This window comes from Leuresthes tenuis, unplaced genomic scaffold (assembly GCF_036924035.1).
Source record: "Leuresthes tenuis unplaced genomic scaffold, fLeuTen1.0.hap1 SCAF_2, whole genome shotgun sequence".
Lineage (NCBI taxonomy): Eukaryota > Metazoa > Chordata > Actinopteri > Atheriniformes > Atherinopsidae > Leuresthes > Leuresthes tenuis.
In genome coordinates, this window is record NW_027325356.1 from 25,794,819 (window position 1) to 25,818,643 (window position 23,825).

At 37.0% G+C, this 23,825-nt stretch overlaps 1 protein-coding gene across 4 annotated transcripts in view; it reads right to left on the reverse strand.

Annotated features, from left to right (window-relative positions):
* Nucleotides 1–23,825, reverse strand: part of LOC140302056 (protocadherin-9) — a 192,397-nt gene that overhangs the window by 130,309 nt on the left and 38,263 nt on the right. For 2 of the 4 annotated variants that reach the window (XM_072380799.1, XM_072380797.1), the window contains exon 3: nucleotides 7,947–8,048. The exons of the other annotated variants lie outside the window; for them this stretch is intronic. In XM_072380799.1, the coding sequence (XP_072236900.1) occupies nucleotides 7,947–8,048 (102 nt within the window). The remainder of the gene's footprint in view (nucleotides 1–7,946; nucleotides 8,049–23,825) is intronic. 4 annotated transcript variants of the gene reach the window in all.

The following is a 23,825-nucleotide window of genomic DNA, read 5'->3' on the forward strand; positions in this document are numbered from 1 at the left end:
CTCTGTCACAGTTGGATGCACATTATTACTATTCATCAACACCACTTCAACACTGGACAGTCTGCAAAACTGACCAATTCTGTTGTATTCCAAGTGAAGACGGTCTATTATATGCCCACAAAGAGTCTCTGACAGATGCTTTGACTATTAAACAACATTTGCTGCAAAGCAAGCATGCATTCTGCAGTCCAAATGAGGACAAGCTCCTGGCAAAGAGCTGTGGATTGAAGATGACAAGGAGCATTATTTTTCAATAACATAGGGTTTGTAATGGATTAAAGGAATGAATATTAAATTTGGGCATTAAATATTACTGCTACCTACAAAGCTATAATGCTGCACAAGTTGTTGTGCTAGGTTGGTTTCTGCATCTACTCTGTTTGTGTCGACTGTGTCTGAAACTATGCTGACCGGACTTTGACAAAATCTGAATCTTTGAGAATGTTGAGCCTGTGCAGCGCATGTCTGAGATAGCCGAAGCTAGCCTTGTCACAAGTGGCACGAGAGTATGTGACAGTACGTTACCATAAGTGGTTGGAGGTACTTTTTCTCTTTTGTCTTTAAACTTTTCATAGTTCTTGTTGAAATGAATCCAATAAACAAAGAAGCAAGAAGGAATTACAGAAATGCTTTTTAAGATTCATGAATTAGTCAAACCACTTGCAAAAAGGCTTCATATTTTTGAGTGAATTAGAGTCTTTGTGTGTTAAATGTGAGTTAAACGCTACTGATAATTAGGGCGGTAATTGACATTTTACCCTGCTGTCTGGTTGAAAGGCCAAATACCTTGTTACTAATGCATAAACGTTAACATTCTTACTTTGTACAAAGTATTCTCTCTCTTCCTTTCTTTCTCTGTCATACACATTGTCTGAAAAAAGAAGAAAGCAAGGAGGACGGGGATTTATCCAAAAGCTGTTGATATCAATGGATGTTGTTCATGCTTCTTTTTCTTATATCAAGAATAAATTGATTATACACTTCCTAAAACTCACTTGATCTCCACAAATATGCACCTCTGTGTCCATCTAGCTCTCTCCATGTTACATTCAGAGAAGTAAATTTGTATCCAAGAACCTGGGCCTCTCACTAATGTTCCTCCTTGTCAGAGACAAAGGGGTTTTAAGACTTGAGGATTTGGCAGGCTGCACTATTTGCAGGAGATATTTCAGCCCATCCATCTTGCTAGGATAATAGAGTGTCCTTGCCTTTCAACGCCTAGAGGAGTGACCAGTTATCACAAGCCACCAGCTCCATTGTTAATAAAACAGGGGATGGGGGGATCACGTTTAGGACAAAGATAAAAAAAAGAAGAAAGATAGAAAGAGGAGAAATGGGTGCATGTTATTCTGACAGATGCCTTGTAAAGGTGAGGTTGATCGCGATCAGCAGCCAGTTGCCGAACTGGCAGGAGTTCTCTTTTAACATCTTGGCTTTGGTTTCTGTGAAGATAAATTTAGCCCCATCATATCTCTCCTCAGACCGTGGAGAGGGGTGGAGAAGTGAGGAGAGGGGAGATGAGAAGAATTGGATTGGAGAGGTGGGGCAGGCAGTGTTAGGCTGATCTAGCTAATGGCCAAACTGACCTTCACAGAAAGTCAGATGGTAAGAAGAGGAAGTAGTGTGTCATACAAAGCCCCAGCAGTTTAATCAAGGCTCTTTCCATTATGCTTGACCTCACTATGATTTTAGGCAAGTAGTTAAGATTTCATTGACTGCAGTAAGTGTGTGGACACCTGGAATTACGTAGGAAAGGACAAAAGAAGTTCAAACAAAGAGAAGGAAGTTGTATGTAGATTTTGTATGTGATTTCGATCGCAAAAAAAAGAGAGATAGAAAACTACAGATTTCAGAGATAACTTGTAACATTATAACATCAAATGCCTAAAGTGTTTGTCATCGTGAGTACGCCATCAGTGCTCAAGTAGCAGAAAGGCTGAGTAAAGTGTAATAATGTATAGAGGCAATATCATCTTGAATTTTAGAATAGAGCAGAACTGGTTTCATATTAAGTAAAACTGCCCCAGGCCTTTCATCCTCTCTCTGTTTTTTATCATATCTTTTCACTCTGCAGTACACAGCAGAATCCCCTGTCGTACCTGATTGAGATATAGTCTCGACAAATGCTCACAATGACAAGTGAATCTCTCCTAGGATCACTGTTTAATCTCACCTTAAAGTTTCCTTGTCAAGAGAGCCTGTAAAACACACAGCTAAATCCGAATAAAACAAGGTTTGGTGTGGAGAATAATATCTCCGTACAAGTAATACTGCAGTCAAGAATGCAGATTTTCTTTTATTTGACTCACAGAAGACTTTTCACAATGTTAAAAGAAGCCTGTTGAAGACAGAGCTGCAAAGCACCATTCACAGTAAAAGCTCATAGAGCGTTTTCAGACTTTATGTTACAATATCACAGGATATATTTTCTGATTCACATCAAATTTAGAATTTATGCTTTAAGAAAACGCACATTAAGTGTTTTCTTAAAGCATAAAAATTCCAGCAGTTAGCAACACACTTCCATGAATGGACATGAAATAGTGAAATTGATCTACAGTGCAAAAATATTGTACTTTCTCAATAAAGGCTGACAAATTGTACAGATAATGTGGTTTCCTTATTATGTTCCCTACATAGGTACAACTTATATCTACATATCTGTCCCAACATGATAAGTACTTTTCATGTGAGGCGAGTGTTTATTTGGTCACAAACACTTACACAGAGAAAGAAGGTATGGGAGGATATATTTAATTTTCTACTGTGCTTGAATAGATGGGATTAGGCATTAAAAGCACAGGATTAATGTTAAAATTAATATATGGTTAGAGAGTTACAAAAATCAACATGCTTATAGTTTTCGCATTTTAACATTCATCTCACAATTCCCGTCATATAATGTCAACCCTGCCTGCCTATTTATCATACACTTTCTGATGAGACTAGATTAAAATGAGTCACAATGGGATATGGAGATTTGAAGTCAATATCAACACCTTTGCCTTTATCTTGTGTCCACTGACCTATTCCCGAGCGGCTTTTAAAGTGACGCAAAATCCTTGTCTTGCCAATAGAGACTGTTGCTGTTGATGAGGGTCATTGTCATTACAAGATCGTACTTGGTCTAAAACAAGGTTAAGGTGCATCGTACTATACAGCAACACTGACATGGACACCAGGATAGAAGGCTTCCCAGCAGAAACCTGCAAGATGATCAATATTATTCACTTAACCTGTCAGTGGTTTAATCTAGTGGCTGATTGGATTGGTGTACATCGATTACTTCATTAGTTTTTTTTAAGTTATAATAGTTACTGTGATAGATCAAAAATATTTTCTCAAAAAAGAAAGTAGAAGTAGTAGCAGTAATATCTTTTAATAAAAACAATGTGCAGGAAAACATGTCAAAGAAAACTATCACATCATAACTGCCAAAAACAGATGAGTGATGCAGTACATATGACTTTTTAAAATGTGAAACTTTGGCCTTCGATTACTCTAAATAGCGGAAAAGTGTTTCAAAATGCATAAGCTATTATTTTCAAACTGACCTGTCATACTGGTGCTTGATACATTTAGTTCTAGATGATTTATCCTTAAAAATGATAACTAATCTTTGATAACATATTTACAGTTGTTCAATTTTACAAATGTGTTTGTCTAAAATAGCACATCAGCAGAAAAATAATGGAATTTTTGACAGAAAATTGTTTATGTACAAGTAATACAAAGAGGCTGACTTCATTTACTCCTTAGTTCTTTATAAATTTGCATCTTATAAGACTGTATTACTGTAAACAATCATTGAGTATTGTTTTTCCAAACCCCCTAAAGTCTCCTCTCTGATATCAGCTCTTTGCCAAAAAAGATTTAGCACTTGAGTCTGTTTCAAAAGTCAAACATTTTCTGCATTAAATGAGAACCTATAGCATTTTGTTAATGGGATTTTCCAGTCCGGTCAATAAGTACATTTTTCACTAATACATTTAGCCTATGTGGAAGCCTTGTAACACTACTTGACGTTGGTTCATTTTCAGGCTCCACTGTGACACTTCAATAGATTATTTTTGACAACTGCACCATCTCCACAGTGTTGGCTGAGGCGGTATCCCGGCCTCTCTGGACTCCCACATATTAGCTCAGTTCAAAGTTTTTTCAGACTCATAAACTCAAGGTCCTGCGCTTGGAGACTCTTAATTATTGTGCTAAAACAATCAAAATTAACAGCAACTTTTCGACAACAACAAATGATGCTATAGAGCTAGAGCAGGCCAACTCAAAGTGCACCAGTACCTAATGAAACATTAGTAACTTGCCATTCACGGCATATATAGCAGACTGAACTGAAGCTAAATTAATAAAATTGTTGTAATGTTACCTTATTTTACATTGTTAATTAGAAAAAAAAGAATATCTATCATAGTCATTTATTTCTTGTGGGCATATGTGTTGTTTTTTATTACCCTCAAAACAAGGCTTTAATCTCCTTTTTTCCAGACACTGGTAATGCATATGCATGGCAGTAAATATATTTATCCTTAGGAGTCCACATAACACAGAGTGAAAAACTCCCAATAAATCAATGCAGTCTATGAGGTGACTTTTGCAATAAGTTAATATATTTATCCACTACAACTACTGTTAGGGATGCAGTTTGTTGTGCGTTGTGAGTAGTCTACATAATAGATGCAAGTGCCATTCTTATCCACACAAATCTGAATATGATTAAATCATTAATAAAGAAAGGTGTCTGTGTGGCCAAGGACTGCTCAATAATCAGCCCAAGGACTCACCAGCTATAGGAGGGAATAATTTCCGCCAGCTGTGCCTTTTCATGTTAGCTCTTGCCCCTCTCCCAACCCTTCCCTCTCCATGCAACAACTCCCTGATGCACTCCGAATGACAGAGGAAAGGAAATTATCGAACACCAATACAATAAAGCTGTCTGGTAACTTAATAGGCCTGCTGAGTAGGGGCACCGTGGCCATCTTGCTTTGAGGCGATAATGAGAGTCATCATTCCCTCTTGGGCTGGAATAAAGAGGCCTGTGTGAGTGAACATGCATTTATGTGTGAGTGTGTGTGAGTAGGTGTGTGTTTGTGTGTGTGTGCGCATGTTAGTCTTTTACCTTTGTTCGTCCGGTGAGGCCCAATAAGCAAATACCATAGTGCTTCAACAAAGCCAGAGAGATATTCAGCTGAATACAGCTTGGGAGAAATCTGTAAGAAATCTTGTTCATTAAATCAGGCTCAAGTCCAAATATTGTCTTTGTAAGCTTTAGGGAAACAGAAAACATACACTGTCCCATTTATCATATCACAGGTCCCTCAACAAATTATATGTTGGGGAAATGTGTCTCTGGCTAATAAAAGAAATCTGTCTATTAGCAGAGACAAAAAACACTTGTATAAGCAGCTCAATAAGAATTCTGATCAAATGTAAGAAGCTTCAGCGATGCATTTCTGCAAGTGACAAGGTGATGTGTTAACAGTGGACCTTGAAATATCAGTTATCAAACTCTATAAACAAGGACTCTTTTCTGCTTTATTTATGTCACCAGTGGGATTTTCATTTAACTCATTTATGCAAATTCAAGAACATCGTCTACAAGTACTCTTTTAAAAAGAAGATCCTAAGGGATACTGTCTAAGATATAAACATGGGAAGCTATTGCACCGCTGTCCTTCTTTAAAAATATGATATATTGCATCAGATAGACAAGGCTGGCAGTGGAATATTACAGTATGATTGTTCAGGACTTGCTGTCTCATGGCTCAGAGTTAGTATAGCGCAGGTTTTAAGTCTAAGAGAGCTAAGACGCATGTATGATTGTGTGGCAGACCATGCAGAAAGAGGTCTTATGGGATTGCTTGATCACTCACATGGATGTGTTAACAAGAACTGAAGTGGCAAACATGGCAACTCATCTTTGTAGAATAAAGTTGCTCACCATTTACATGCACAGAATTAAGTTTCTATATTGGTTTTATGCTCCACATAAACGTCCACATAAACTGACAACACAAAACGGACAGAAAAATAACTCTTGGTGACTTTTACAATGAACCAAGAGTCCAAGTAGCATTCTAAGTATATTTTGACCTGTTGACTATGCTGACTCTGTGTGCCTGAGGACACCAAGGGAGCTTGGGTAAGAGAGACTGCTTTGTGTTTACACCTGTGCCTCGTTAGCTTTACTCATTTGCTGATGGGGGACCCATGGGTGCACAAAAGGCATAAATATTTAATGCAGAGAAAGCTAAGGGTAGAACTTTGGTGAACATACAGTAAAAAATATATAGATATGTATTTTCTCAACTATGTATTTAGAATAATAATCATATCAAGTTCATAATGCCTTTGCAATATTTAAGACTCTTTAAAATGCAACAAAACCTCTGGATTTTCAGGTGTGACTCTAATAATGATTATTACCATTGGTTTCCCATTCATTTACCAATTACTCCTCCGTCGTTTATGTTATAATACTCATTTGCCTGAAAAGAAATAAGGTAGAATAATCCAAGTTTGTAGGCTATTTCACAGATGACTTTCAAACTGGGACTGATGCACCTTAGTTGTGCTTGGGTGCCATATGAGAAAGTACAGATGTTGAGCCATCTCTGATACGCCCCTGAGCATGTCAGTCACAGAGGTGAAAAAGGCCATATGTGTAAGGTCACACTGACATCGTGCACCACGCTGCTCCAGCCAACAACACTGTCTTAATGAAGTCACAAAGACATCTTTGTTTTTTCTTTTCTTTTTTTCAGATGCAGCATAACAAATATGCAGAAATGGAAACAACACTTGCCATGGATTTACAGAATCAGTATTTCATTGTATTTCATACTGACTGTAAATTACAGTTAAATACTCATCCCTCCCATGTGAATTGGACTCTAATGCTGTCAGTTAACTAATCACTATAAGATACCATTTATAATATGTTACCTACTGGGATCTTTTTCTGTTCTAGTAAGTTTTTTTTTTTTACTGGGTTTTTGACAACCCAAACTACTCTTGCAATTGCAATTTGCATTAAATGTTTGTGTACAGATGTTACTTTTTATTACTGGCAATATGCTAGTAGATTCTGTAAAGTTGCATTAAACTTATAGTGTCACATTATCATGGATCATTATCCAGTGAACAGATACTGTTAGTTAACAGTAGATGCACAATACTGATAGCATTTTCCTGTTATTTTTCAGTGACATTTTTGTGCAGTGTAGCTACCCATATAAATGTGGATATGGACTTACAGAAAATAAAATACAACAAAGAGTATCTCCTACAACTGTAATACACATTGGCGAGTACAAAAATCAGACAGCAAATTATCCCTGCATCAAGATGAAGAAAAAATAAACTTGGCACTGCAGTGTGCAACGGAGGCAAATTATGGTGAGAGTCCAAGTTCCTCCGCCCCATGTTGATATACTTTAGCTGATAACAGAAAATAAGGAAAACTGACATCATTAAGATTCACCAGTGTGCAAACAAAGCTGCACAAGCAAAACTCCCCTAACCCCCAAATGACTATCAAGCACTGTGTTTTCTAAGCATGGAGGTAATGAGACAAATACTTGTTACTCAAGTAAAAAATGATGTGAATATTAGCGTCACATTAAGCCTTGAATATAATGATATCCCAAGTATAATATGCCACACTCACAATATGCCACAGGCAGAACATATTTAAACACTATAAAGACAATAAATAGAAAATCCAAAAAAAAAAAACCACTCTGGAGAGCTCCAAAGCAAGGATGAACAAGGAAGAAAATTATACTGTGTTTATTAAACTATTTGATGTCTCTGCGTGGAATGATAATGAAAGATATGGTTTAGAAAATCATTTGAATTTATGAAATGAAAGGATTTTTATTAGGTGAGACTACAGTGATCATTTAGTCATAAATGGGACAATAGGTACTCACTAAAGGGGTGCAAGGGGTCCAATATTCAGGATTCAGCTCTGCTCGCGGACGAAGGTCCAGATATTCAGGATTCAGTTCAGTTCGGGCACGAGTTAATGTTCCCTTAATGGAAGATTGAAAAAAAGTTCTGTTAGTGTTTGTTTGTTTGTTTAACTATAGCTTGGTTTTCATTTCTACATATATCTATAGATAAATACTTTACATGTTTAAAAATCTACAAACCCAGACATGGGATAACAACAATAACAATGTGAAAAAATGTTTTAATGAAATTTATTCTTCTGCCTTGAATGAATTTGACTCTATATCATCCTCACTTAACAGAATAATGATATTCCATTATTACCAAATGACAAACAAATGCCAATTCAACATTTTTCTAGTAAGGGTTCAACAGATATTCATACTATATGAATACCAAATGAGATTAGAATGTAGTTTTCCATTCTCAAGGCCCTCTGCCCTAAATGACAGGCTAGTGGAAGGGACTGAATATGTGGGGCCCCATGAGGTCTATGATGTATACTGTAATTATCTGCTGATTCTCAAAATGGTTGAGTGTAATGAGGCTATGCAGCATGAAGCTCCAGGCATAAATCACTGTCCTAAACTGACTTTTAGATGACCAACGGCAACACAGAGAAGAAGCAGCGAGAAAGGAGGACATGGGTTATCTGGGAAGCACTACTAAAAAAGGGGGGGGGGCTCTTATCAGCAAACACCACATTGTCCATCAGACTTCTTATTTGACACATTTTTCCGAAAAATGGTCAACTCACTTGGATTTTCTTTTATTGCTTGGGTACCGGTTTATTAACTGCTAACAACCTTATCTAGCAAAGCAACACAGGTGGAGACTTTTTTTAGGGTGTGTAAGGCTCATCTATGTTGAATGGCAACATGCCAGTCAGCCTGTCAGACTGTCTGCTGTCCTTGGATGAAACTGCCTCCACAGCCTGAGTCACACATGCAATCATAAACAAGAAAACTACTGCTACTACACACATACACACACAGTCATTTTGAATGAAGAGAAATATCTCTATAAATACAGTTATTTATAGACGTGTAATGGACCACACACTGTACAGTGAGGGGTGAATGTTTAACTTACAATTTGAAACCAACACTGTTTTCTTTTTAGAGTTGTCTGCACAAATATATTAATGTCACACCCAAAGATGTGGCATTAGCAATAAGGAGGAGGGTGTCAAATTTAAGTCGTCTCTTATTACAGTGTGTTGATTACCACAAAAAATATATTAGAACATTATGTTCAACCTGTAATTGTGAGGTATGTGACAGTTCTGAGGGGGGGCTCTACATGCTACCATTAATTTTGCTGAATCTCATAACAGACAATAGAATGGCCAATAGTGAATTATTTAAAGAGTAATTTCACCAAGACTACCATAATGATAATAAAAACTGCCTGAAAATGCTGCTCTTATTAGCTTTGGAAAAATAAACTAGTGCTATCTAGAAATGTGTGAGTGTTCTTTTAATTGTTGGGTTAAAATCAATGTTCTGTTCCTCAAATGTGCACAGTCCACTTTAACAAGAAACTTTTCCCCAAACAGTTTTCTCAAAAATCCCTGCAATTATTGGAGAGATACGAGGGAATGGGGTGAAAAAGAGCAGAGCAATACTCAGAACCATGCGCTCTCTCATTATGCGTCGTCTTAACATACTTTTCAACTTGTCTGTCACTCTAATTAATGGCAGTGCTGTTCCATAAACCACCCAGAGTGTGGGATTATTTATTAGTACCTTGCCATTTATCACCAGTGTGATAAGTGACAGAGAGAAGGGAAGTGAGAGTTGGCAAGATTATAATTGATCATTTTTCACTTCACAATGTCAGAGTGACTGTGATAAAATCCCTGGTTGGAGTTGACAATATCACATGTTATACTGTCAATCTTGACAACAAAAATAAGGTGCGTGAATAAAGCAAGTTATTTGATATTGATTGAGTGCTGGCAGTGTCATGAGTTTTCAGCACACATTCCATTATCTGAAATGGAAAGTAAAATACCTCAGACCCAAGTGGTGCAGCAAAAGATAAACTGCTCATTAAAGTTTAGGGAGCACAAAGAGATGTGGAGTCAACTTTATTAGTAGTGCTGATGTTTGAATTGGGTTCCAATTTACTGAATGGGTTGCAAGGCTGAGTATTTCAGCAATTTAGAGAAAAGTTAAAAGTGTAAAAGAAAAAAAAAAATCAATTTAACCATCGTATCATTTTCGCATGTTTTGCCATGCCATACCTCTAAGTAAAGTAAATGTTGGATGAAGAATATATTTTTCAGGTGCTTCTGAAAAGAAGCACAACTGCTTGAGTGGCAAATGCAACAATAATCGCAGTGAATATATTTCTTCTTGTGTTTACAGTAACGTATTTGGTTGCTGTCTTTATCATGCCTGAAACAAAATAATAAGCTAAATCATAGATTAGGAAAACAACCAACTTTGGTCTGTGATGAGTAGCAGGGATGGTTTTACAACACAATGGGAGGGGTATTGATCTGCCTTCGTCTGACAGCTCAGAGAATTTGAAAGTGTTAGATCGTTGCGGTATGATAATCAGTCTTTCATCAGACATTTAGGTCTGTAATTTTGGAAAAAAAAAATTTGAATGTCACTTTGTAAATTTAAATGAATTAAGAAATATATCACATTCCCCCTGTGCCCCCAAAGTGTTTTCCCCCAATAAGGATTTCAGAGAGTGTAGGAGGAGTGCTTTCACAGTTTCAAAGAACTTTTGCTTATCTTTTTCTAAAGTGCTGCATGTACTAATTTACCCTAGACAAAAGTTCTGAACAAAAGCATCTGCCGAATGAAATTTCTTAACTTAAGTTTTTGTTGCCGGTGTTAAATGAAAACTCCTCTTATAAAATACTGAAGCCATGAGTAGCCCTGCATTGTTCATAAATTAAAGACCAGTGTTACTACATTGTTGAATCTGAATCAGACAATATATGGCGGAAATTCCCTCTGGACCTGTAAAGCTACTCTCTTGAACTTGTCTCGATACTGCGGGCAAAGAAGATGAGTTTCATTTGGGGGATAAAACACACTTTAATTAGCTTTGCCATTAGTCTATCCCTGCCAAGTCTTCCCAGTCACAGCAGACCTTTAATTCTTTTTAATTACCTTAGAGATACCACTGTATGCACTCTTCCCTGACATCACAAGACAGCATTCATTTCTCAAGTGTTACGTGCATGTGTCTACTGCTGAAGGAAGAACATGATGTTTATCTTGTGACTAGTGGCAAGATTCATGAGGGGGAATACTTTTCATATGAGTGTGTGTGGATTACTTATTCAAGCACTTCTTCATTACTTGTTTATTTAACTAATGACATCAATGTATCAACAGGGTTATATAGATAAATAGAGAGGTTTGATATAAAACTAAAAGAAAAAAACATGTCTCATGAGATGGATTGGAAGACAACTACAAAACTGGCAATAGAAGAGCAAACTGTAGATTAGTCTGAACAGATAATATACAACAGTGAGAATACTCCACTCATAGCAGTGCTATGAACACTTTCAACACAGTAAAATCAATCACTGCATCATCAGACTTGTCTCTGGAAATTGCTCACTATCGGTTAATATATTACAGCCATAATCACCCAGCGCTGGCATGGCTTTCGTCTTGTTCGGAGCCTGCTGACTTACAATCTCTGGTAATGCAAATGAGCCCATAAAGTGGCCCTATGTGGGGAATTTCCCTCTGGACATCAGACTGCGATCATCTGAGCAGTGTTGCCTCTTATTCAACAATTCAACCGCTTCTTCATTGAAAAGAATTAGATTTAGCCAGGGGTGAGGGGAAGGACGTTGCTTCCTGTTTGTTTTTCACATTTTGGCTCTCCTCTGCCTGTGCTATATCGCTGAGAAGAAGTGAGAAATAGACAGTCGGGATATATGACAAAAGTTGGTCAGAGGAGTCAAAGTGTGCAGTGCAAAGGAGAATGGATGAGAGAAAACTGGCGATGGTTAAAAAATGAAAGAGCGCAGAAAATACCATCTAATTTATATTAAGCTGTTGAGTTGGCTCCGCAAGAAAATCTGAGATTATTATTCTTTGATTTGCATAGCTGTACTGTGATCAGCACCTTCATTTTGTGCTTGCATTAAACTTTATGTTTATGGGTCCCAATATCAAGTCCATTTTCATGCTCCCCTTTCCACACGCTAAGTATTGACATTCCATTTAAGTTGACAATAACGAGGAGGGTATTTCACGACAGAAATGCGATGGAAATGCGGATACCGCTGTAAAAAGTATCACCCAATTACAAAGACACCTTGACACCTTTTTGCAGAGTAAAGAGCATAAGCACGACGGCCCCCTGCTTTCTTCAGAAACAACACAGTGAAAGGGATTCATTTCAGTTTTCTGCCTTTCCACTCTGCCTGCATATTAAAAAAATATACAAAGAGATAATTCCATCTTAAAAAGCCCACCAAGAGCATATGTGTGGTGGTTGAAAAATAATTAATATAAAGATTATGTTTGATATGATAATTAATTACCCACTTCTAAATATGCCCCTGCTGTATGTAGAATGCAAAGACAGTATTTCAAGTGCTCAGAGGAGAAAAAAAAAACGTAATACCACAGATTGTTAAAATGGCTATTCAATGCAGGTGCTTTGAGAATGAATGGAAAACAAATTAGGCTAAAGTCTTGAGACAAGATAAAAAAAAAACGTGATCAATTGAGTGGTTGAAAAAGACGACCGTCCGGCACTCAGTGGGGGCAGTCTTGCTGTTACGGTTTGATTCTTGAACCACAAAGACACATCGATTCTCCCAGGCACCCGTCCTTGTCATTACAGTCGATGCTGTGGCCAGCCCAAACCATCCTCAGCCGCTGCTAATGGCTGAAAGGAATTCAGTCGGACTTGCGGAAGAATTCTAATAAGCAGATTTTATGTATTTGCAGAGAGGGGCTTGAAGGCAGAATGCTGCAGGTTGTCCAGAGAACACATACAATGCATTAACAAAACAATTCTTCCCAATTATTTAGAATTACCTCTGTTCTACAGAGGTGAATGGAGACTGAGGTGCTTGGGGAGGTCCCATTTTCTGATGAAATAAGTTGCAAGAAATAATCACGATAACATGACTGAACTAACATTTCAACTTTGTAAAAACTTGTTTCTCTAACTATAGAACCTAAATATCTAAACCAGTTCAGTCGGAGAAACTTTTGTTTTTTCTTTTCTTTTGTTATCTATTTCCTCAGCCCTGTATCTATTCTGTAAGCACACCTTTTATCTCTCAAGTGTAAGACTTCAACTCACTAGGGGTCTGTCTCTGGTTCTGGCTTCTGAACAGGGAAAGCTCCCAAAGGAGGTATGTACAAAAAGAGAGGAAAGTTGTTGAAGAGCAGCAGCACTTTGCTCTGGGATCAGATGGGTTTCCAGTGGTCACCATAATGTTGTGTACTTCTGTGACCTTTTTCTTTTGGTTGTTCTTTTTTTTATTTGTCAGTCAACAGCTTTTGCTCACTCCTTCTGAGAAAACAATGACAGAAAACAAGCTTAGTTTGGCTATTTTTGTAATAATACAACTTTATCCCTTTCACTTAGCATTAGTTTTCTAACACTAACACACAGTAACCACAAAATCTTTACTTCTATCCTCAATGACAACATTTGTAATGCCCACAAAAAATCTTAATTTCAAATTGGCTGGAAGTTTAAAAGAAAAACACATTTGAAACCTCACTGGCTCTTATCTCATACTGTTTTACAGAAAACTCATGTGCTTCACTTGTGATCATAACAGCTTGGAGCGTTTAGGAGAATTTTCACAATGAATTGCTGATTTGCTCATTAACTACATTTTTCTTTGGGTTATGTGGATGACACTTCTTCCTCAAACCACAATCATGCTCATTTCTTTAAAACCAGACATCACATAAGACTGAAAATGTGTCTATTGAAGTTTAACACAAGCAAGAATGGAAGACAAGTGATCTTGTGGAATCCACCGATAGAAGAGAGAGAGACTCAGCTTTCTGTTTTGTCATCAGAGTAACAAGAGACAGCTGTCTTATACAGCCTCACATCCATTCTTACACAATAAACATTTTCTGTCAGTCTCCTGTACAGTGCGTCTCTATCCATCTCCCTCTGTCTTTGCTTCTTCATCTATTAAAAAGTTAAAGGATTTGCAACTGCTGATCTGCTTCAAAAGAAGTCTGTGAGTTGTAGAAGCTGTTGCAATGAAAGTGCTGCATGTACGTCAACGGAGGACTCCTCCTTCAGGCCAAGTCATGTTTTTATCCATGAAAGTCCCACTTTCAGACCCACTGTACAATACTCTATTAAATTTAACTCAGCACAATAAAAGGCAGAGTACTTGAGAGAATTTAAAGTTACCCAAATCTGCTGAATCCAATTCACGTCTATGGGTCGCAAAGAAATAGGCCACTGCCTCCCATACTGAATGAGATATATAGAATGATAGACATTATTCTCTAACCTCCTTGCTCTGGGTGTATTATATCGCTTCCCTCCTGATGGGAAATTTTATGATCTTGGAAAATACAGACTCACAAGATTGAATCCTGTACAGCCTTCAGGTAGGACAAAGAGTGAATATGAGAACAGCAACTTCTCTTTTTCTGTGCCAATTCTTGGACATTTTTAGCAACAATAGCAAGAAGCCAGGCTCCGAGGAAGGCACTGTCACACAGAACTAAGGAGCAGCATCATCTTTATTGGCTGCTAACTAAAATCTCAATCATCAGAACATTAATTTTAGATAAAATTACAAATAAAGTTCTTTAAAAAATTCTTAATGTTAAGATTACTATCCACAAATGAATAACAGTTTAAAGATCCTCAAAGAAGTGGATAAAGTATGCACAAATTCTGCATACTTTATATAGTAAAAGTGTATAAACTTCCACTGTACTTGTTGCACTATGAAGTCAAAATGCTTTAAAATTTCCTGGAATAACTCTCAAAAGTATAATAGTAAATTACCAGAAATGAAGTAATGTGTAAAGTGTTCATAAAATGAGTAGAAAAACATTACATTAAAATGATGAAAATAAGGCCTACTTAGAAGAACAACTTGAATAACAGAGAAATAAAATGTAAGTTAGAGAGCATTACATTAAGAAAAGAAGTTAAAGAAGAAGAAGTTAAAATATAGGTACTGGGAAACGTAATACTTAAAAAACTTGAACTAACTAACACAAAAAGACACATTACAGGAAAATGATAACCCTACATTAGTTGTAAGTCTGACCATTTTCAGGCTAAATTAAAAATGTCCTTTTCATCTTTTTCAGACTATTTGCAGGGTTTCTCTGGTTACTTGGCATCCAGTGGCTGAAATAAGACTTATTTACAACAGCAACAGTGAAAGGGAAGAAATAGATTATCCATGTTGCCTTCATGTTTCACAAACAAAAAATAAAATATAGATAGATAAAATATTTATAAACAATAGTCTGGTATTCAATAGGAGTGTTACCATTTAATACCTCATGAAATATTGAAGAAAAGTTAAAAAAGTTGGAAAAACGGGCACAGACAATTGGTGGTGTGATCTTCACTATCAACACTATGGCTGAACCTTATAGAAAGATTAGAGAAAGAATATTGTTTGTACCATGCATTCTCACAGCAGAAAGAGAAATCTCTACACTGAGCCACAGCACAAAGCATAGAAATTGATTAATGTAAAATAACTAAAAATCTTGCCTGCATGTGTCTGCTTTTTAAAATTGTAACATGCTGACATTTTGCATTGTGTGAAACTGCTGAGTGCGATCAAAAATGTTAAAATGTCAGGACTCAAAAAAAAGAACCAGTGTTGGTACTCTTATTCAATGCTGGTACTATCTGCAGAGTCAATCGCTACAGACCTCCAAACTTCATGTTGCCTTCAGATTAGCTCAAGAACAGAGAGCTTCATGGAATGGGTTTCCATAGGAGAGCAGCTGCATCCAAGCCACACATAACCAAGTGCAATGCAATGCGTCGGATACAGTGGTATAAAAGCATGCTGCCACTGAACTCTAGCGCAGTGGAGACATGTTCTCTGGGGTGATGAATCATGCTTCTCCATCTGGCAATCTGATGGATGAGTCTGGGTTTGGTGGTTGCCAGGAGAACAGTACTTGTCTGACTGCATTGTGCCAAGTGTAAACTTTGGTGGAGGGGGGATTATGGTGTGGGGTTGTTTTTTTTTTCAGGAGCTGGTCTTGTCCCCTTAGTTCCAGTGAAAGGAACTCTGAATGCTTCAGCATACCAAGAGAATTTGGAAAATTTCATATTCCCAACTTTGTGGAAACAGTTTGGGGATGGTCCCTTCCTGTTCCAGCATGACTGTGCACCAGTGCACAAAGCAAGGTCCATAAAGACATGGATGAGCCAGTTTGGTGTGGAAGAACTTGACTGACCTCAACCCGATAGAACACCTTTGGAACGAATTAGAGCTGAGACTGTGAGCCAGGCCTTCTGTCCAACATCTGTGTCTGACTTTTCAAATGCGTTTCTGGAAGAATGGTCAAATATTCCCATAAACACCCTCCTAGACTTTGTGGAAAGTTTGCCCAGAAGAGCTGAAGCTGTTATAGCTGCAAAGGGTGGGCCAATGTCACATTAAATCCTATGGATTAAGATGAAAAGCATGTCTTTTTTTGTCCTGGTCGATGTGTGACAAATGCCTTTAAATCTAAAATACAATTAAAACATGAGTAAATGTGGTCAGCTGTGTTTATTTGTCTCCTGACCGCAGTATTACTGATGTATTACTACATTTATAAAATGTGCCACATGTTCTTTAAAATCCTGTCACTTTGATAAAACAATGAGGATATCATTATTCCTGTCGCATACAGAACAGGCTTTTTAAATGTGTTAATGTAAAAAAAAAAGAAAAAGTTTATCAGTTACGGTTTTCTTGACAGTCCTTTTCTTCTTCATTACTAAAATTCCAAAATGAAACAAAGTAGACAAAATTGACTTCAAATCAACTCCCAGCTGTCACGTTGTGCATTGTATGTTCTGTCATGATCTGTATTTCTGTTTAGTTTCTAGTTTACAGTTTAGCCTTGCCATTTCCTCACCTTCCTCAGTCTCTCTCTCTGGTCTGGTCACCAGTTCTACTCCCTTCACCTGTGTTCATTCTCATCAGCTGTTTTCACTCACCAGTCACCCTCTTCAGTATTTAGTCTCCAGTTTAATTCATGTTCATTGTCAGATCCTCACCGTCATTCATGTTTGTACCAGGTTTGTCCTTATTCATGTCAGATTTCATCAAGCTTTTTCATAGTCAGGCTTTTTTTGATTCCTTAAGTTTTGTTTAGTCAGTTTAGGTTTTAGTTTTTTGTTACAGTGCATGGAATGAATCAAGTTTTCTTTTAAATATCTGCATCTGGGTCCCTTCTCTCACCACCTCCACGCCACCTTGTTAACACCAGCAAACCATGTTACTCATCTTCATGTTTTTCCTGTCTACCTATAAAAAATTGTATCACATCATTAGATGGTAATAACATTGCTGTGAAATTTGCAACTGAAAGCAGTTGTTTTATTTTGTGGTTGCTTTTTATCAGACACTTGTAGTCACAGCTGGATGCCAAGTGAGAGGCGTATACTCGCATAGCTCATACAAAGGAAAAACGAGCAGAGGCTGATAGTCAATTAAAATTTCATCAGCTGTTTAAAAAAAGAATCATGGATTTGTGTCTATCAGCATGAATGCTCAACAAGAATGTTTACGTTCATATCAGAAAGTATTACAGCTGACAGTGTGAGACACCATACACGATTGTCAGCACTTTGTAACAGTTGTAAGACTTGTAATCCATGTTGTTGAACCTTTATTTCTTCATTGATGAAACTACAACAGAATTAAGCACAGAACTGCCCAGAAGTCAAGAATGAGCTAATTTCTCAAATCTAGTATAAAATCTCAACGTGTCTTCGGTGGTAGGATCATTAACATTGACTTTTCCCTGTAAAGGTTTCTTCTGATATACTTTTTTCAAAGAGGAATGTATTTTTTCAAGTTTGAGTTGACCTGATGGGGTGCAGCTCTTTCGGTTCACACCAGAAAAGAGTTCACGAGTTCAGAGTCCCACGTTATTCTAGGATTAGACCTGCGATGGCCCTTTTTACACTAGCAAGCCTCTATTCAAATGGATACATAATTGAAACAGTTAGATGTTGTCATAAGACACACTGTCCACATTTTACTCATATGAATAAAAGTATGACAGCTAAGCAATACAACTGAAACCGTGTTAGTTCTGAGCTTTAAAATCTCAGTTATTGTTTGGAACATGTCCCTGTGTACTGGCTGTCTCCAAAGGTCCAGTGTGAAAAGCTGTAGCTACATGACTTTGCTGCTGTCTTTACAGAATAATTAGTGTTTGGAGTTATATGATTTTCTTTTTTTCTGCTTTGCTTTTTGTTTTACTGCTGGAGCACGTGCAGTCTGGTGTTCAGAATAGTTTAAGAAATAACAATATGAATAATGATAATAAAAATAATAGATCTGCTTCTTATCTTTTCAGGGGTAAAATTAAGTGGTGCTTGACCACCTCTGAAAGGTGTTTAAATTGCCACTGATTCACACTCACAAGTCCAAGCACCAAGTCAAAAACTACGAGCCATAATAACCCCACTGGTGTTGTTTCCACCAGGTTAGTGTGTATGTCAATTATCAAGTCACTTCCCACAACATGACTACCATTTTGGCAACAGGGTGGAACAAAGATTCATCATCCTATTTGATGATATGGATTACTTGCTTACTGCATTCAAATGAGACACTCAGGGGTTCATCATCCTTACTCTATAATAGTCTCTCTAAAGACCTCACGAAAATCTGAACATAAGGTATACTATTCATGAATAATCACTTGATAAGAAAACCTTTCTTTTTTGTGTTCTTTACTTATGTCATCTTCCCCTGCATCGCATGTTGGTGGATGAATATCTTTCAAGTAACGCTTATTTGTCAACATAAAACCATACAATGTAAATTGTAACCACACATAACATTTCTTGTAGAAATTTAAATATATGCTAATCTGAAATGCAGTATGCCCTTAAGTCTGTTCACACTATTTCTCACTTTAATGCAGAATCTGTCTCAAAAAATGGGAATGTAACAAATATACTGTAATTGATTCTACTCTTATTATGAGTAAGAAAGATATTATGGTGGAACTAATATATGAGGCAAAGCCATTTTCTAATATCTAAAGCTATTTCAAGATATTTAAGGTAGAATGAATTGCTTGTAATTTTTTTTATATACTACAGCTACATGTTTTGTTAACTATCCTCCAAGGTTTGAATGTCAAAAATACTTAATTTGCTATAATTAAAACATTTTCTTGTATCAAAGGAGCATCTGCCAGCTTCACTGCAGTGAACCTTCTCCTCATGAATATGTAAATGAACAGCGAACCTGAAAAATTCACCTAAAGCTGCAGGCCAAAACCAGGCGATGATAAATCACAAAGTGATAAGAAATAAAATTACAGCTCAAATGAGTCAACAGTAGAGTCGCGTAAGGTAATCCACAATTAATAACAAAAAGACATCAGATGTTATCTGCTCTGGTCAATCCCTAATGACAGGGAATTAGATGAAGTCGAGTGTGTCAACAATGCTAATGGTCCAGATTATCTCCAGGCTGATGTAGCTTGCAGAAAAGCTCATGTCAGCTAATTCAGTGCTCCCTGTCAGTGTCACCTTGTTTTACAGCTTGAGAGCAGCAGCTGGATTTTGAGGATCTAGGGCTGAACAGAGAGAAATGAAAGTGATTTAATGGGTCAGCAGTACTGCAGATTGAGCAGAGTATTGTTCCTGATAGGGTTACAGGTTTGGGGATTGTGGTATTTATTCCATGAGTTAAGTAAAACCAGTGCTTTTGGAGCAGTGTTTTAGTTTTATCTATGTACTATACATTCTAAGTAAAACTTATAATTATAAACTTAAGATAACTATATCTCAAGCTTCTGTCAAAAGCTTAATCTGTTTCTTTTTTTTTTTTGTACTTTGGCACGGTGAATGCCCAGAATCACCACTTAGGGAAAACAGTGGTCATTCTGTGAACAGCTACAGTGGAGAACAGCTAGATGTTTAACAGAGGTTTGCTTGATATTGCTGTATTGATTCTGCTTCAAATTTCAGACAAATTTCTCATGCCCTAAAGGTAACGAGAGAAAATGAAAGAGAACAAACTCACAGATCCAAGTTTTTGAGGCCTTTGGGAAGAAATTAAGTTGAGTTTGACTTTAGAGGGGGTGTTAGATAGAATGTTGGATGTTATTTGGCCATCAACCTTTAACTTGTTCCACCATTTGCCATTACAGTAAATTCTAAAAGCCGCCAGTCTCCTGCTCTCAATCTGCTCTGCACCTCAAGTCAGTTTCCATTGCCAGATCCAGCATATTACCCATGAAATCTGAGCCTGGAGCAAAAAAACATACAATATAGTGTAGAACGCTTTACAGGCTGCCAAACGTCTAATTGCACAAGCATTCCATATCTATTTGCCCTGTCACTAATGTGTATTTTTACTTAAAGCACCTTTGAAAAATAAGTATAATATCAGTGTAATCACATTGCGTAATTGTGAGGGGGGGTAACTGATACAATTCAGTGACAAGAGAAAAAAAAAAAGTAAAACTGCACCCTATAGAATAAAAAGAACATATATATGTGTGTGTGTTCATTAAAGGAAATAAGGAAATGCGCTTGGTAAAAAATCACAGTTACTGCTGTCTGTGATTTGCTTTAATTCTGCATCGAGCACTTGTATCTGCTAACTCTTGATGTTAACTAGCTGGGAAAATGTCTGATTAAAAATGAATCAGCTCTCAGCATTTAAGATATCCATTCTGGCATTCCCTTCCCAGGAGTTTGTTTCTTGTAGTGCCTTGTTACTGTACATGTCTGCGTAATGAGAACACCCTGTGATGAAATTCAACATGGCCGGCTACATTAAGGTACGTTGGCATTTTGGCTAAAATATCAAAATGTAAAAGAACATGTAGCATTATATTACATACTTTATAACAAGAATAGTTTTTTTTTTACACAAACTGAGACATCTTTACTTCTAATCCCGACAATGGATAAAGATCTAAAAGTGATGCTACATTTCCTCTAATGAAAATGGATAGTGTCTTTCAGGTGACCTTCCCTGCTTGATGGACAAGCACAAACTCTAAATCCTAAGCTTGTTACAAACACTTTCTGTACACAAGTATTAAATAAAATAAGCAATAAGCATGATATGAACACTATGATTTTTTTTTTTACAGGGCTTCAGAGGGGACAATAGTATGTAGTACAGCAAATAAAATGATCTTGTGTTGCACAATTTTCTTGTGTTATGAGACTTCTGGATCCTGTTTAAGACTTAAAACCTTTATTAGTTTCAGCTGAACCTAACTTGGAAATCGAGATTCTCATGGTACTGACTTCTTACTATTTTAGGTGGTTCAATATGGCCATAGGCCTCAGATTTAGACCTTTGACTATCTTATCGTGTTCAAGAATCAAATGCTCAAATGGAAAGAATCTTCGGTGGAGACATTACTTTTCTTCAGCAGCAATATAAACAGAACTACTTACAGCCTTCTATTATATTTAGATTTTTATATTGTCAGGTGCGATTAGTAATTGTGTAATAACTCTGTCCTTCAGAGTTACTATTTGGAAATATCCTAAACTTATGTCATCTCTCTGTGAACTTTGTGCTCAGATTTTAATTTATAGTTAAAAACTAAATTTCATATTAAGTTTTCTTTTTTTTTTTTTTTTTCTTTTAGAGAACCATACATGATTTTATTTCAGTAGCTTTCATCAGGTGTCAGCAGGCATCTATTTGCTGCATGTACAGTACACACTCACACTCACAAAGCCTATAATAATTGTAGATCTACTGTAGTGATCACTGTCTCTTTCCTCTGAGACACTTAATGCCTAAATCTCTTTCTAACTGGCAGGGAATCACATAATTGGCTGTGGTCCATTTGCTCACCCTCGTGTGTGTCCTCTCACTAACAGCAGATTTTAATGAATCAGTTTTACAGTGATTAGAGCTCCTGGCTATGGGGAGGTCAGGGAGGGAGTGAACGACTCTGACCGCTGAAAGACGGCCAAGCGTGGACGCCTGTAGTGTGTGTGGTCTGAGTAGAGTGTGACAGGCTTCATGAAAATGCTGCAGTTTTCTTTCTCCTTGATAAGTCTTTCTCTGCTCCCACACTGCCAGCTTGCTTTCTCTTTCTAAGAAGGTACAAAACAGTCTTTCTCTTCATATCAGCTTTCTCTCCCAAATGGACACTCCCTGTTTCTCTTCTCTTTCTGCTGTACATTTCTGTTTCCTCCATCTCCTAATGCTATTAGTCTCTGCGCAATATCCACAGCACCTAAAATGTGTCCTGATGTGGCTGAACGAAAGGTAACTGAAGCAATTTAAAATCCCGCTCAACCATGCTTCCTGTCACTATTTATGTTATGCAAATGCTAATAGAAATACCAGAAAGGAGTAAAAAAGGCTCTACCGTGATCCAGATATTGAACTGTATGTGTGTCAGTTTAACCATTTGTAATTCTATACTTCTAACAGCTTTTAGAAATGCAATAGCTCTAGCTGATTTAATTAATCCTTATTTCTTTTCATTATATCAATATCATGATGTGATTTATGCCAGCAGTCAGGAAACCAGTCAGGCCATATCTACAGTAAGGAAGCAAAATGGAACCTTAATTATTACTCAGTTTCTTTTAGAATATAACAGAGACACCATTAAAATCAATACATTTAGATGCAAAAATAATTTTAAATACAATTCTCAAGTATGGTACACAGAAGTGGGTAAAAAGTATTCTGGTATTTAGCACTCCTTTTTAAATCAAATAGAGTGTCCCCTGTCCTAAATATAGGTCTGACATCGGCAAAGAAGCAATCTTGAAAAACATTCAAGCAGGCATTTGGGACATGTTGCCGTAATCGAGATAGAAATTTCAGTTTGGTCAATATTATAAAGGTGTTCTTTTGAGAAGTAGGAGTAAAAAAAAGAATGTCTGATATTTCCATTTGTCAGCGTTTGCAACGTAAATGCTTACTGTATGTCAAGCCACCTCTGACACACTTCAAGAGAGACTCTTGTATGAAAGCTGTACAGGGGTCAGAGATGCTAAGCTGTGGACCAAACTCGCGTGAAGCACAAAAGATGGTAAACCTCATTATTCAAGCCTCATTTTTAAATGTTCTATCCAATAATTCTAAATCCTATGTTATGTTTACAGTGATAGGCTGCAGGAATTTTAGCGTTGTACTTTTTAATCAAATGCATTCATCTAACGGCTGTAGTTATATTACAAACATTTTATTGCAAATACCTGCGTATTTTAACATTGGTCAGGTTTTGAAAAAAATTTGAACTATTCTTCCACCACTTCATTAAGCTACATAGACTGTTCCCACAAATGTATGTTGTGAATGTAGTACTGAACACAAAAGATATAACATTTTTAATGTTGAAACTTGCACAATTGATGAGCAAGAGATGAGTGAAATAAACCATTTGTGTCATTCAAATGCATTATATTCAAAAGTCAGTAAACTACTAGTACTAAAATCCAACAACTTTCAATATTATCTGAAAATGTGCTTTGTTTTGACTGTTGATCCATAATCTTTTGCCTTATACTTGCGTTTAAGGTTCGTCAACACTGAGGGGAAACGTTTAAAATACCACAAACAGAAACTTGCAGACATACAATGAAAATGCCCTCACTGGTATCCACTGGTTGATAAGCACAACTCGTTGCCTGAAGCCCAGTCTATGCAGTGACAAAAA